This window comes from Phocoena phocoena, chromosome 5 (genome assembly GCF_963924675.1).
Source record: "Phocoena phocoena chromosome 5, mPhoPho1.1, whole genome shotgun sequence".
In the NCBI taxonomy this organism is placed as follows: Eukaryota; Metazoa; Chordata; class Mammalia; order Artiodactyla; family Phocoenidae; genus Phocoena; species Phocoena phocoena.
Window position 1 is genome coordinate 13,142,260 of NC_089223.1, and position 15,017 is coordinate 13,157,276.

Below are 15,017 nucleotides of genomic sequence, written 5' to 3' on the forward strand. Positions count from 1 at the left end.
CTCTTTTAGTTAGAAAATTGACAATATAGAAAGAAAATATTTATTTCCAGATTTTAAGTGACAGTGAGTCATCAACAACATTTTAATAATGGGAATACTTCTAAAAAACTGAAAATGCTTACTATAAAGTCATCCATTAAAAAAACCCCAAAAGCAAAATCTAATATTTTCCCCCAAATGAGTTTGCTTTTAAAATCACTTATATGAACAGAATATGGGACACGGTAAATGCTCAATAAGTAAGCATGCATAGCATTTTAATGATTTATCCAGGGTGGTGATGATAAAAAGAATCACCAGCAACGTTATCAGTCAGGATCCTGAGAGGGAACAGAGGGTACCCTCAAAGGTATTTAGTTGAAAATGACTTAACAAAGGGACACTGTATAGAGGTGTAGGCACAGTATATTCTCCAAAAATGACCTAATACCTTTTATAAGCAAAATCTTTCTAAGTGAGCACTCTCACAATGTGCATTCTAAACCTTCTTTCTTCACACTTCCCTTAACTCATTTAGTACAAATGTGCAAGATGTTATATATGGAAAGCTGACAATTTTCAGATTTATCTCTTTTTGGTTTCTTAACACACTTCTTCTTAACTTTTTACGTGAAGGTAAATTGGAAATAGGAAAATGAATAAGGTTTCTTCCCAGCCTGTCTTGCCTCCCAGGCCAGGGAGATTGATTTCTTGGTAGTACCACCTAATAGGGAAGTTATGCTCCAGGCCCATTTCTTACTTTCTTGACTTTCTTCAAATAACATTTTTCTTCAGCTTTTTCAATGACTGACCTACATGTTTTGTTTCTATCTCATCTCCAAAATCATATATTGGTCTGTCCTTTCAAACTCCCCCAGACTCCTGAAAGAAATGATTTTATCTGAGCAAAACATCAGACTGGCTAAACCTGGATCTTACCATGAGGAACATTCCTCCCCTTCTGCAATCTCAAACTTGGAGCTCCTAAGGACTTTTTTCAGGGTCTTTACTATCTACCCTTCTTATTGATACCCCTCACTTACCAATTGGATTTTTTTGCTTACTGGAAATTGCCAGTGAAATGCATATTCATTTTAATACTTGCCACTCTTTCTTCAGTATCAGTCAGTTATTAATACCATCCCCAAAACCCAGACTTGAAACTTGAAAGCTAGTTTTAACAAGTTTAAACTTCTTTTTAACTTCTTCCTCAAGCACGCGTTTACTCAGTTACCGAAGCTTCATGGATCTGTTCTTAGACTCTTTCTCCTCCATTTATTTCTTTCCACTCTCTGGGCCTGTTTTAGCTCTGGCCCTTCTCCCACGAGTCGGTAGTAAGCTTTAGAATGACGGTATGCCTTTCTCCCTAGATTACCAAATGTTTCTTTAGGTATTAAAATAGTTAATACTTCCTCTCCATTCCAGATATTAAACGTTAAATACTCACAACTATGAGTGGTTTATTTATCTTTCAGGATTAGGACTTAAAAGATAAATTGACTTAGAGTAACGAAGGAACTTCTTAAAGATTGGCACTTTATAGTTTATTGGGTGCAACTGTAAAAGCTCCTCACAGCCATGCCATCTTATAATTTAAAGTTTCTGTTATTTTTGAAGTACTGCAAGAGGATTCTGAGTCATACATTGGATAATAAAATGTTTGAGCAAACAGTTATACATGGAGGCAAATACTGTTTAGGTGGAATATTCTTAAAAACTCTTCCTGCTAAATTAGTTAATCTTTTGATCTACTTTTCTTTTCTAATTTAGCTTTTTGTGCGCTGGTTTTGATAAAGTGATGCTAATATGGTTTTATTTGTGGTGAGTGCCTCATTGCTTAGGCCATAGTGTTAATGAGGTTAAGGACATTGGTCTGATTTCCCAATGGTTCAGTTATCTTCCTGCAAGTCTGTAGTCACAGACTGACCTTCAAACCATGGTCAACCATTTCATAAATATTAGTCACGAGGGAGACAGAGTAGGGGAGTCAGAATGGCTCAGTGTCAATTCATTCTAAAGCAAGTTAAGGCAGATGCCCTACCAAAAGTGGTTTAGGAGTTTTGTCTTCTCTTGTTTAGAAGTAACTCAGCATTTATTTAATTTCTATAATTTGCTACATATTGCACCTCTATGGCCCTCAACAATGTTAGTTGCTATAGCTTTCCACCTTCTTTCTCTCGTCTTTAAGCTGGATGACTTACTGAGTTTACTGTGATGCAGTGCGTTGAGATGAAAAGGGCATGGTTTTTGGAGTCAGACCCTCGGCTCTACTTCTATCGCTATTTAGTTGTGTGCCCTTGGTTAAATTTCTTAATCTCCAACTTTCTGATTCATCCTTGGAAAAAAATACCTACTTTATATGGTTGTAAGAATAAAATAATATACGTAAGTCAAGAAATAGTACCTGCATAATAAATGCTAAAGTTCTCTATTTGTCTTTTGTGATATATAAATAAATCTAATTGGTTAGGAAAGTTTCATATGGCTACCTTTTTTTCTTTTAACATCTTTATTGGAGTATAATTGCTTTACAATGGTGCATTAGTTTCTGCTGTATAACAAAGTGAACCAGCTATACATATACATATAACCCCATACCTCCTCCCTCTTGTGTCTCCCTCCCACCCTCCCTATCCCACCCCTCTAGGTGGACACAAAGCACCGAGCTGATCTCCCTGTGCTATGCGGCTGCTTCCTACTAGCTATCCATTTTACATTTGAGGCTACAATTTATTTAACGCCTACTTAGTGCCAAGCGTGCTTTATATATATATTATCTCTACTCCTCATGATAACCTCAAAAGGTAATTTACAGTTATTTCTTTTAAGATGAGGAAACTGAGATAAGTTGCTGCTATCTGGGATGCATGGTTTTCACTGACGCACAGGACACAGTAAATTGGGGATATAGGGATATTTCTAGGGAAGTGGTTTTTAAGCATTATAGTTGAATGATGACCTGGAGGGGTTGTTTGTTAAAAAGGCAGACTCTTGGGGCCCATCTGCAAGGATCCTGGGTCTGGAGCCCAGGAAATTGCAGTTTTAACAAGCTGTCTGTGCCATTTTGATACAGTTGGTTCTTTGGAGGGCACTTAAACCTATGCATCATTCTTGAATTTGGTTCATTTCCCTTACACCCCCCGCTTTAAACTGTGGTCGGAGGAAGAGGAGAATTCAGAGGCAGGCTATGGTCTTTAAGCTAACACTAATTTGCATAGGTAAATAACACTCTCAACTCTTCATTACCTAAAGATGCTTACCCTCTAGTGATACCTCTATAAACTGCCTGCAGTTCTTGATGTCTTGTCAACCTGGATTCATTCAGGCTCTAACTGTATTAGCATCAAATAGATGAGGAGAAGCAGAGATGGGTACAGGGTAATTCCAGTCATTGCCCTGTGGAACTGTTACAAGATGCAATCTTTTGCAACTTCAATTTTCTTGACTGTAAATGGGATGACACTTGTCTTATAAAGTTATTGTAAGGATTACTACACTGTCTGTCACATGGCAGGTATTATAAATGGCTGGTATTATTATTTATTTAATTATTTATTTTTTTTTGTGAGATATCAAACATGATGACATATATTAAAGCACTCTATACCAGCTCACACTCGGAAACCCTTCCCTCCAACATAATCTTTTAGAGAATGTGAAGAAAACTGTGGACTAACTATAGCCATCCTGTGAAAATATAATAATGCCAGTCAACATAGATCATTTTAAATGTCTCAGGTTTGGTTCAAGATGGCAGAGTAGAAGGACATGCTCTCACTCCCTCTTGCAAAAGCACCGGAATCACAACTAACTGCTGAATAGTCATCAACTGGAAGACACTGGAGCTCACCAAAAAAGATACCCCACATGAAAAGACAAAGGAGAAGCCACAGTGAGTCGGTAGGAGGGGCACAATCACAATAAAATCAAACCCCATAACTGCTGGGTGGGTGACTCACAAACTGGAGAACACTTAGACCACAGAAGTCCACCCACTGGAGTGAAGGTTCTGAGTCCCACGTCAGGCTTCCCAACCTGGGAGTCCAGCAATGGGAGGAGGAATCCCTAGAGAATCAGACTTTGAAGGCTAGTGGGATTTGATTGCAGGACTTCAACAGGACTGGGGGAAACAGAGACTCCACTCTTGGAGGGCACACACAAAGTAGTGTGCACATCGGGACCCGGAGGAAGGAGCAGTGACCCCATAGGAGACTGAACCAGATCTAACCGCTAGTGTTGGAGGGTCTCCTGAAGATGTGGGGGGTGGCTGTGGCTCACCATAGGGACAAGGACACTGGCAGCATAAGTTCTGGGAAGTACTCCTTGGCGTAAGCCCTCCCAGAGTCCACCATTAGCCACACCTAAGAGCCTGGGTAGGCGCCAGTGTTGGGTCGCCTCAGGCCAAACAACCAACAGGGAGGGAACCCAGCCCCACCCATCAGCAGACAAGTGGATTAAAGTTTTACTGAGCTCTGCCCACCAGAGCAACACCCAGCTCTACCCACCACCAGTCCCTCTCCTCAGGAAACTTGCACAAGCCTCTTAGATAGCCTCATCCACCAGAGGGCAGACAGCAGAAGCAACAAAACTACAATCCTGCAGCCTGTGGAACAAAAAACACATTCACAGAAAGATAGACAAGATGAAAAGGGAGAGGGTTATGTACTAGATGAAGGAACACGATAAAACCCCAGAAAAACAACTAAATGAAGTGGAGATAGGCAACCTTCCAGAAAAAGAATTCAGAATAATGATAATGAAGATGATCCAGGGCCTCGGAAAAAGAATGGAGGCAAAGATCAAGAAGATGCAAGAAATGTTTAACAAGACCTAGAAGAATTAAAGAACACACAAACAGAGATGAACAATACAATAACTGAAATGAAAACTACACTAGAAGGAATCAATAGCAGAATAACCGAGGCAGAAGAATGGATAAGTGACCTGGAAGACAGAATGGTGAAATTCACTGCTGCAGAATAGAGTAAAGAAAAAAGAATGAAAATAAATGAAAACAGCCTAAGAGACCTCTGGGACAACATTAAACGCAACAATATTCGCATTATAGGGTTCCCAGAAGGAGAAGAGAGAGAGAAAGGACCAGACAAAATATTTGAAGAGATTATAGTTGAAAACTTCCCAGACATGGGAAAGGAAATAGCCACCCAAGTCCATGAAGCACAGAGAGTCCCACACAGGATAAACCCAAGGAGAAACACTCCAAGACACAGAGTAATCAAATTGGCAAAAATTAAAGACAAATTACTGAAAGCAGCAAGAGAAAAATGACAAATAATATACAAGAGAACTCCCATAAGGTTAACAGCTGATTTCTCAGCAGAAACTCTACAAGCCAGAAGGGAGTGGCATGACGTATTTAAAGTGATGAAAGGGAAGAACCTACAACCAAAATTACTCTATCTGGCAAGGATCTCATTCAGATTCGATGGAGAAATCAGAAGCTTTACAGACAAGCAAAAGCTAAGAGAATTCAGCACCACCAAACCAGCTGTACAGCAAATGCTAAAGGAACTTCTCTAAGTGGGAAACACAAGAGAAGAAAAGGACCTACAAAAACAAACACAAAACAATTAAGAAAATGGTCATAGGAACATACATATCAATAATTACCTTAAAGGTGAATGGATTAAATGCTCCAACCAAAAGACACGAGCTCACTGAATGGATACAAAAACAAGACCCATATATATGCTGTCTACAAGAGACTTACTTCAGACCTAGGGACACATACAGACTGAGAGTGAGGGGATGGAAAAAAGTATTCCATGCAAATGGAAATCAAAAGTAAGCTGGAGTAGCAATACTTATATCAGATAAAATAGAATTTAAAACAAGGAATGTTACAAGAGACAAGGAAGGACACTACATAATGATCAAGGGATCAATCCAAGAAGAAGATATAACAACTATAAATATATATGCACCCAATATAGGAGCACCTCAACACATAAGGCAACTGCTAACAGCTATAAAAGAGGATATCGACAGCAGCACAGTAACACTGGGGGACTTTAACACCTCACTGACACAATGGACAGATCGTCCAAACAGAAAATTAATAAGGAAATACAAGCTTTAAATGACACAATAAACCAGATAGTTGTAATTGATATTTTTAGGACATTCCATCCAAAAACAGAAGATTACACTTCCTTCTCAAGTACGTACCGAACATTCTCCAGGATAGATCACATCTTGGGTCACAAACCAAGCTTCAGTAAATCTAAGAAAATTGAAATCATATCAAGCATCTTTTGTGACCACAATGCTATGAGATTAGAAATCAATTACAGGGAAAAAAACGTAAAAAACACAAACACGTGGGGGCTAAACAATACATTACTAAATAACCAGGAGATCACTGAAGAAATCTAAGAGGAAATCAAAAAATACCTAGAGACAAATGACAATGAAGGCACGACGATCCAAAACCTGCAGCAAAAGCAGTTCTAAGAGGGAAGTTTATAGCCATACAAGCCTACCTCAAGAAACAAGAAACATCTCAAATAAACAACCTAACCTTACACCTAAAAGAACTAGAGAAAGAAGAACAAACAAAACCCAAAGTTAGCAGAAGGAAAGAAATCATAAAGATCAGGTCAGAAATAAATGAAATAGAAACAAAGAAAACAATAGCAAAGATGAATTAAACTAAAAGCTGGTTCTTTGAGAACATAAACAAAATTGATAAACCATTAACCAGACTCCTCAAGAAAAAGAAGGAGAGGACTCAAATCAATAAAATTAGATATGAAAAAGGAGAAGTTACAACAGACACCTAAGAATACAAAGCATCCTAAGAGACTGCTACAAGAAACTCTATGCCAATAAAACGGACAACCTGGAAGAAATGGATAAATTCTTAGGAAGGTACAACCTTCCAAGACTGAACAAGGAAGAAATAGAAAATATGAACAGACCAATCAGAAGTAATGAAATTGAAACTATGATTTAAAATCTTCCAACAAAAGTCCAGGACCAGGTGGCTTCACAGGTGAATTCTGTCAAACATTTAGAGAAGAGCTAACACCCATCCTTCTCAAACTCTTCCAAAAAATTGCAGAGGAAGGAACACTCCCAAACTCATTCTAGGAGGCCACCATCACCCTGATACCAAAACCAGACAAAAATACTACAAAAAAAAGAAAATTACAGACCAATATCACTGATGAGAATAGATGCAAAAATCCTCAACAAAATACTAGCAAACAGAATCCAACAACACATTAAAAGGATCATATACCATGATCAAGTGGGATTTATCCCAGGGATGCAAGGATTCTTCAATATACGCAAATCAATCAATATGATACACCATATTAACAAATTGAAGAAAAAAAACCATATGATCATCTCAGTAGATGCAGAAAAAGCTGTTGAGAAAATTCAACACCCATTTATGTAAAAACTCTCCAGAAAGTGGGCATAGAGGGAACGTACCTCAACATAATAAAGGCCATATACGACAGACCCACAGCAAACATCATTCTTAATGGTGAAAAACTGAAAGCATTTCCTCTAAGATCAGGAACGAGACAAGGATGTCCACTCTCACCACTATTATTCAACATAGTCTTTGAAGTTCTAGTCATGGCAATCAGAGAAGAAAAAGAAATAAAAGGAATACAAATTGGAAAAGAAGAAGTAAAACTGTCACTGTTTTCAGGTGACAAGATACTATACATAGAGAATCCTAAATTGCCACCAGAAAACTACTAGAGCTAATCAATGAACTTGGTAATGTTGCAGGAAAAAAAATTAATGCCACAGAAATCTCTTGCATTCCTATACACTAATGATGAAAAATCTGAAAGAGAAATTAAGGAAACACTCCCATGTACCATTGCAATAAAAAAGAATAAAATACCTAGGAATAAACCTACCTGGGGAGACAAAAGACCTGTATGCAGAAAACTATAAGACAGTGATGAAAGAAATTAAAGATGATACCAGCAGATGGAGAGATGTACCATGTTCTTGGATTGGAAGAATCAATATTGTGAAAATGACTATACTACCCAAAGCAATCTTCAGATTCAATGCAATCCCTATTAAATTACCAATGGCTTTTTTTTTTTTTTTTTACAGAATTAGAACAAAAAATCTTAAAATTTGTGTGGAGACACAAAAGACCCTGAAGAGCCACAGTGGTCTTGAGGGGAAAAAAATGGAGCTGGAGGAATCAGACTCCCTGACTTCAGACTATACTACAAAGCTATATTAATGAAGACAATATGGTACTGGCACAAAAACAGAAACACAGATCAATGGAACAAGATAGAAAGCCCAGAGATAATCCCACGCCCCTATGGTCAACTAATCTATGACAAAGGAGGCAGGGATATACAATGGAGAAAAGTCAGTCTCTTCAATAAGTGGTGCTGGGAAAATTGGACAGCTACATATAAAAGAATGAAATTAGAACACTCCCTAACACCATATACAAAAATAAACTGAAAATGGATTCGAGACCTAAATATAAGATCGGACACTATAAAACTGTTCGAGGAAAACATAGGAAGAACACTCTTTGACATAAATCACAACAAGATATTTTTTGATTCACCTCCTAGAGTAATGGAAATAAAAATAAACAAATGGGACCTAATGAAACTTCAAAGCTTTTGCACAGCAAAGGAAACAATAAACAAGTCGAAAAGACAACCCTCAGAATGGGAGAAAATATTTGCAAACGAATCAATGGACAAAGGATTAATCTCCAAAATATATAAACATGCAGCTCAATATTAAAGAAACAAACAACTCAATCCAAAAATGCGCAGAAGACCTAAATAGACATTTCTCCAGAGAAGACATACAGATGGCCAAGAAGCACATGAAAAGCTGCTCAACATCATTAATCATTGGAGAAATGCAAATCAAAACTACAATGAGGTATCACTTCACACCAGTTAGAATGGGCATCATCAGAAAAGCTACAACCAACAAATGTTGGAGAGGGTGTGGAGAAAAGGGAACCCTCTTGCATTGTTGGTGGGAATGTAAATTGATACAGCCACTATGGAGAACAGTATGGAGGTTCCTTAAAAAACTAAAAATAGAATTACCATATGACCGAGCAGTCCCACTACTGGGCATATACCCAGAGAAAACCATAATTCAAACAGACACATGCACCCCAATGTTCATTGCAGCACTATTTACAATAGCCAGGACATGGAAGCAACCTAAATGCCCATCGACAGACCAATGGATAAAGAAGGTGTGGTACATATATACAATGGAGTATTACTCAGCCATAGAAAGGAACGAAATTGGGTCATTTGTAAAGACGTGGATGGACCTAGTGACTGTGATACAGAGTGAAGTAAGTCAGAAAGAGAAAAGCAAATATCATATATTAACGCATGTATGTGGAACCTAGAAAAATGGTATAGATGAACCGGTTTGCATGGCAGAAATTGAGACACAGATGCAGAGAACAAACGTATGGACACAGGGGGGAAAGTGGTGGGTGTCGAGGGGTGGTCGTGTGATGAATTGGGAGATTGGGATTGAGATATATACACTAATATGTATAAAATGGATAACTAATAAGAGCCCGCTGTATAAAAAAATCAATAAAATAAAATTCAAAATTTCAAAAAAAAGACAGCAATGGTTACTGCACATAAAATAAAATAATGTCTCCTTACCCACATTAAAAAACAGGCAAAATTAATTTTAATTATATGTTTAACCAAATAAAAAAAATTTTGTCATTTCAACATGTAATCAATGTAAAATTATTAACGACATTTTACATTATATTTTTCATTATAAGTCTTCAAAATCTACTTCAACTATAGCTCAATTTGGGCACTACATTTTCAGTGGTAAAGTGAAATCTAGTCCTTCCCAAACAATAAAGTTTGTGTTTAATGGAAGCATGTTATCCTACTTCAGGTTTTAAATTTAAATTAAACTTACATAAAACAAAAAATTCAGTGCTTCAGCCGCAGTAGACACATTTCAAATGCTCAATAGCCACACGTGACTAGTGGCTACGGGTTTGGACAGAGCATAGTTTTGGGTCTTCTCTAGAATTTTGTTTGCACTTCTAGGAGACTCACGGACCCCATGAGCCTTGCTTTACGTGTCCCTTGGTTAAGAATTGTCCTTTTCACATTTTATAAGCCAATTCACTCTTTAAAAGAAGCCTACAAGTTACTTTCTGTATGTTCACTGAACATTATTCAAATTTGCTCATGAATAAATTCCTTGGGCTAAATCAAGCAACTTTACAGAAACTGCGAAGTGAACTATTGATCTGGATTTAGAAAAATAAGCTGAGGCTATAATGGTTGAACCACTTTTGGTCGCTGCTGTTTATCACGGTCTTCTGGTTTGATAAGAAGATTTAACTTCTAGATATTAAAGTTACTGATTTTCCCTTTCTGACAAGTAAACTTTAAGCGTCTTCACTTTTCAGGGCACATAAAGCTCACCCAAAAAACCAGGCAGTGGCTGCTGAACTTGCATAGATAGGAATTTATCCAAAGCCCTCTCCTATTTTAGCCAAAGCAACTGCTCGCCAATTCAAAGTTTCTTTAGAGAGAAACGCATCCACTATAAAACAGGCAGGGGGAGCGGACTTTTGCCAGGTACTGCTCAAAACCCCCTAAGACTACTGCCACCGAAAGTCTGTAGCGCAATTGTTTTACCGCAGCGGCTTCAGCTCGCCGAAGCAAGCCCGCTCGTTAGGCTCCGCAGCACCCTTCTCCCAGCGCCTCTCACCCCTGCTCGGCCCGGGGGCGTGGCCGGGGAGGAGGGGGCGTGCCTTGGCTCGGGGGCGGGGCCTGTGGGGTTGGGGAGCCAGGAGGCGGAAGTTCCCGGAGGCCGTGGGGACGGCGTACACACCACGAGTCACTTGTCAGCGCTCGTCTGAGGCGGAGGCATCGCCGCGCGGGATCCGAGGTGAGTGGCCGCCCGCCGGCGATGCGCGTCTCGGATCCCCGATAGGGAGGAGGGAAAGAAGGGGTCGCCGTACGCAGAGCGCGTGGAGGGAAGCCCAGCTAGTGGAGAGGAGGGGGCGCGCCTCGCGCCGGGTGGCTGCTCAGGTGTTTGCCGGACGCCGATCAGCGGAGGTGGGAGAGCGGCGTGGGAGCGGGCCCCAGACCAGAGGACGGGCACTGGAGCTCGGGCGGATTGGGACGAGAGCGGCGGCGTCGCCGGGCACGCACCTAGGCGTCCCGAGACACTCGCGTCCTGCGCGAGTCTCCCGGGGGTGTGGGGAGGAAGCGGGTCTAAACGGGAACGGCGTGCTGATTTTTTATTTGCTCTCACGCTACTGAGAAGCATTTATTTCCCCCCGAATATTTAGGATTGTGTAACCTGTTAGGGGACAACTTCCGTGCGTCCAGAAATAAAGCTTGTTTAAGAAACCTGTCATGAACGCCAGATTTATTAGTGCTCGCGTACTTGGTGGGGCTTTTTTTAAAAGACTGTGGTCCCGTTCGTTTGACAGTAAGTGGAAAAAGGAAGGGCGTATGGACAGGGCAGTCCTTGGAAAGAAAATTTGTGGCTGCGCTGGGCAGGGTAGGTCTCGGGTGTGATCGCCAGAGCCTCTCCCAAGTCTGCCTTCCTGACCACGGGGACGTTGGAAGCCGCCTGCCTAGGGAGCAGCCGGCTTGGGAACCTTATTTGGCAAACAGGGCTAGGCGTGAACCTCTCTGCTGGAAAACTGTCTCGTCGGCTACATTCACCCGGTGCCTGTGGCTTTAGTTCTTCCACTCTACCATCACAGTCGCTCAATCTGGGGAAGAAGAGGATCTCAAGCTACAGCTTTAATTTCAGACCCTTCTCGGAGAAATTCATCATGAGTTCTTTCCCTTCTCCCACCCACCGAAGAAGCTGGGCTAGGAGTGTGGGAAATGCCAGGCTTCCTGCCTAAGTACTAGAGCGAAAACATTGTTTGGACTTTCCCCTAAAAGACAATCCAGCACGGTACAGAAGTGCCAACATTTTCTACGTGCTTGAAAGCAGAAAGGCTGCTCAATATTTCCTGCCTGCTTGGTATTTAAGGAAGAGTTTGGGCACTAATATTACCAGACCTGGAAAAGGCCAATAGTATTAACAGTTGCTTTGGTTTCAGAATATTTTAAGGCACGTGAAGCTAGCAAAGGGAGAGTACTGGAAGGGAAACGACACTAGAAATGAACTGATGCTGGTTATGTAGTGTGGCTGTGACCTTGCCAGTGCTAGAGATTTTAATAACAAATGGGAGAAATCAAGAAGGGAACTCACAAGTAAAGGAAGCTGCAGGTACATCGGTTGATATATGAATTAAACACATTTTCTTGTAGGGAACATTGGGATTAGAGGAAGTGGAACCTAACTTTCAAATTCTTCCCTTGACAAAAAGTTAAAGATTGAAAAAGAAGGAGGGGTAGGCTGCCTGTGAAATATCTGTTGGCTTTACACACTTTTGATTTATATTGTGTGCCATTATCCAGTCTTTCTCTACAAGTTCTCTGAAACTTTTATTACAGTGAGAAAGCAATTAGACTATGTGGCTCCTTACTATTTGTTTTTCACATATATCAAATAGCTTGATCTCTGGTTTGGCCTTTTCATCTTTTTAGTGTTTGTTGCATCAGTATTGACGTAATGTATTATTGGCTAGTAGTTCAGTGAACTACTATGCCAGTGGAAAAGCCCATTTTGTTTCTGGGCAGATGCAGGGCAGATTTTTACTGATTTTTCTTTAAGAACTGGACTTATATGAAAGTTTTGCCTCATTTTCCCCATATGAGATGATGGAATCTGCTTGCTTTTAGTATACCCAGTGATTCTCATATCTACATCTGCCACTGTTAATTTGGTGTGATGGAACAGAAATTTTCAATGGGTTAAAAAAATGGAATAATATTTTAAGACAGATAATAGGTGATGATTTGGCTGAATAGCACAGATTTTCCAAGGAAGTGTGTCTGAAACAGCTTTTTTTAAAAAAATGTGGTTTTAAAATTATTACACATCTGTTACATTATGTTTAAAGAGGGAAATAATAGGTGTCTTAGTATTACATTTTAGAAGACCTCCATTCCTCCCAGTTTCTCCCACTCACACATAACCACCATAACAACCAACACCAAACTCCGAGTCACACTATTTTTTCTTTAGTTTTTTTTTTGTTATATAGAAGTACTACCATGAGAGTCATGAGCGCCCTTCCAGCAAAACACAGAAGAAAGAAAGCACTGAAGCGCTGGTTCTTTTCTAAAGCTCTAATCTTTTATGCATTAAGATTCACCTTTTATTCCTACCATGTTTAGTCAGACTTATACACTGTGTGGTAAATGCTCACTCCACTTTGCCTGACGAGGTGTGTATATAAAACAAAAAGCACGTTCTGATTGAAATATCATTGTGCTAGAGTATTGCCCATCATTGCCTGTCTGAAGAAAATGTAAATAATTTCTTTGCGTGGAAAATAACATGTCCCCAGAAGAGGAAATACAAGTTGTACTTGATAATTGGAGAGAATAGTTTTATGCATTAAAAAACAACTTCTCGTTTTAAAGAATTTAGAGTTTGGAAAGCATGAATGAGAGTCTAACGATTTGTAGTTCTTTTCATATGTTAGGATAACTTAGAATTTAAGTTAGTGAAATTGAAGGACTCTTGCTAACTGCAGGCAGAAGGACAGAGAAAATCATTTTGAATTAAACCTGAAATAAAGTTTTGTTCTTTTTTTGTATAAAATGAAGTGTTGTAAAGTACTTTGAATTAAAGTTTGTATGCAAGAAGCCACAAATTGTAGTGTAGCAAGTTGTAAAACTGATCAAATGTCTAGAAATATACTCTGATATGGAATTTTTAGACTATGGAAATTGGCATGAGCTTAGAGAATATGTATTAGCTCATAGATTCCTTTTCTTTGACTGAAATGAGAACTTAATATGACTTATTTTGCATATCCCCTCTTCCCCCCAAAACAAAATACTGAAGATCATTTAGTTGAAATATGAAATGGGTTTTAAAATAAACGTTTTTGTTAACCATCTAATTTTCTTTCACAGTTTCTTTCATTTTTGGGCATTGGACTTTGAGCCATTAGAACCATGAGCAACTACAGTGTGTCCTTGGTTGGCCCAGCTCCTTGGGGTTTCCGGCTACAAGGTGGCAAGGATTTCAACATGCCTCTGACAATCTCTAGCGTAAGCAAACTTTACAGATTTTATTGTGGATATTCATTCAATGCATAGTCCTAGAAACATCACGGCTGAGTTGTTGAATTCTCTGGATGACCTGCGCTCTACTTAATAAAATTGCTTATGGAATATGATCTCAGCAAACTTAGTTATGTATAGTAAAGGATGGGCTGGGGAGGGAATTTAGCAAGGATAATTGATTTCAATTAAGCTTATTTTCCCCCATCTTAATAATAAAATTGAAAGCATTTAACTGGGGGGACAGACTCCAAATCTTTGAACTGTGGCTAATTTGGGGAGTTCTCTGGACCTTAGTTTCTTCATATGTAATAGAAGTTTACACTGGGATTTTCACGGTCCCTTTCAGCTCCAAAAGATGTTTATTAGAAACTGTTGATCAATATTGAATAAAATGACTGTTTTTGGTGTTATTTCCTCAGCTCGTTCTCTGGTGAGGGGTTAGTCTACAGTAAAATGGCCAAAAGCTACTTACCTATGAAGAGAAAACGAAGGGCTTGGATGGCCAACTAGATAGTCAGCCTTTGAATGCTTAAGATTTGGCTATTTACCTCATGGATTTAGTTTGAATGTATTCTGTGTATATATTTTAATGATATGTTTTCATGATGATAATGACACTGATGAAGGGAGTAATTATAGCTTTCATTTATTGAGGTTTGACTGGGTGTCAGGCATTGTTTCACTTTCATCTCCAGTAGGTAATTATTGCTATTAATTACTTGTATAACATTTCAGAGGGTTTTTTGTGTATTCAAATAAATATGAATATCTATTCCCCTTTTACTTACATGGTAGCATCTTAATACACACTGTTCCACACGTTACTTTTTTTCTCAACAA

General features: G+C 39.2%; 1 protein-coding gene across 10 annotated transcripts in view; it reads left to right on the plus strand.

The window, feature by feature from the left end:
• The first annotated feature begins 10,405 nt into the window (after nt 1-10,405).
• Nucleotides 10,406-15,017, plus strand: part of PDLIM5 (PDZ and LIM domain 5) — a 214,358-nt gene continuing 209,746 nt past the window's right edge. For 8 of the 10 annotated variants that reach the window (XM_065878297.1, XM_065878295.1, XM_065878300.1 and 5 more), the window contains exon 1: nt 14,067-14,162. In XM_065878297.1, coding sequence (XP_065734369.1) covers nt 14,067-14,162 — 96 coding nt within the window. Of the gene's footprint in view, nt 10,605-10,863; nt 10,918-14,024; nt 14,163-15,017 lie in introns of those variants that run through there. The other 2 variants (XM_065878302.1, XM_065878303.1) reach the window with 2 other exon arrangements.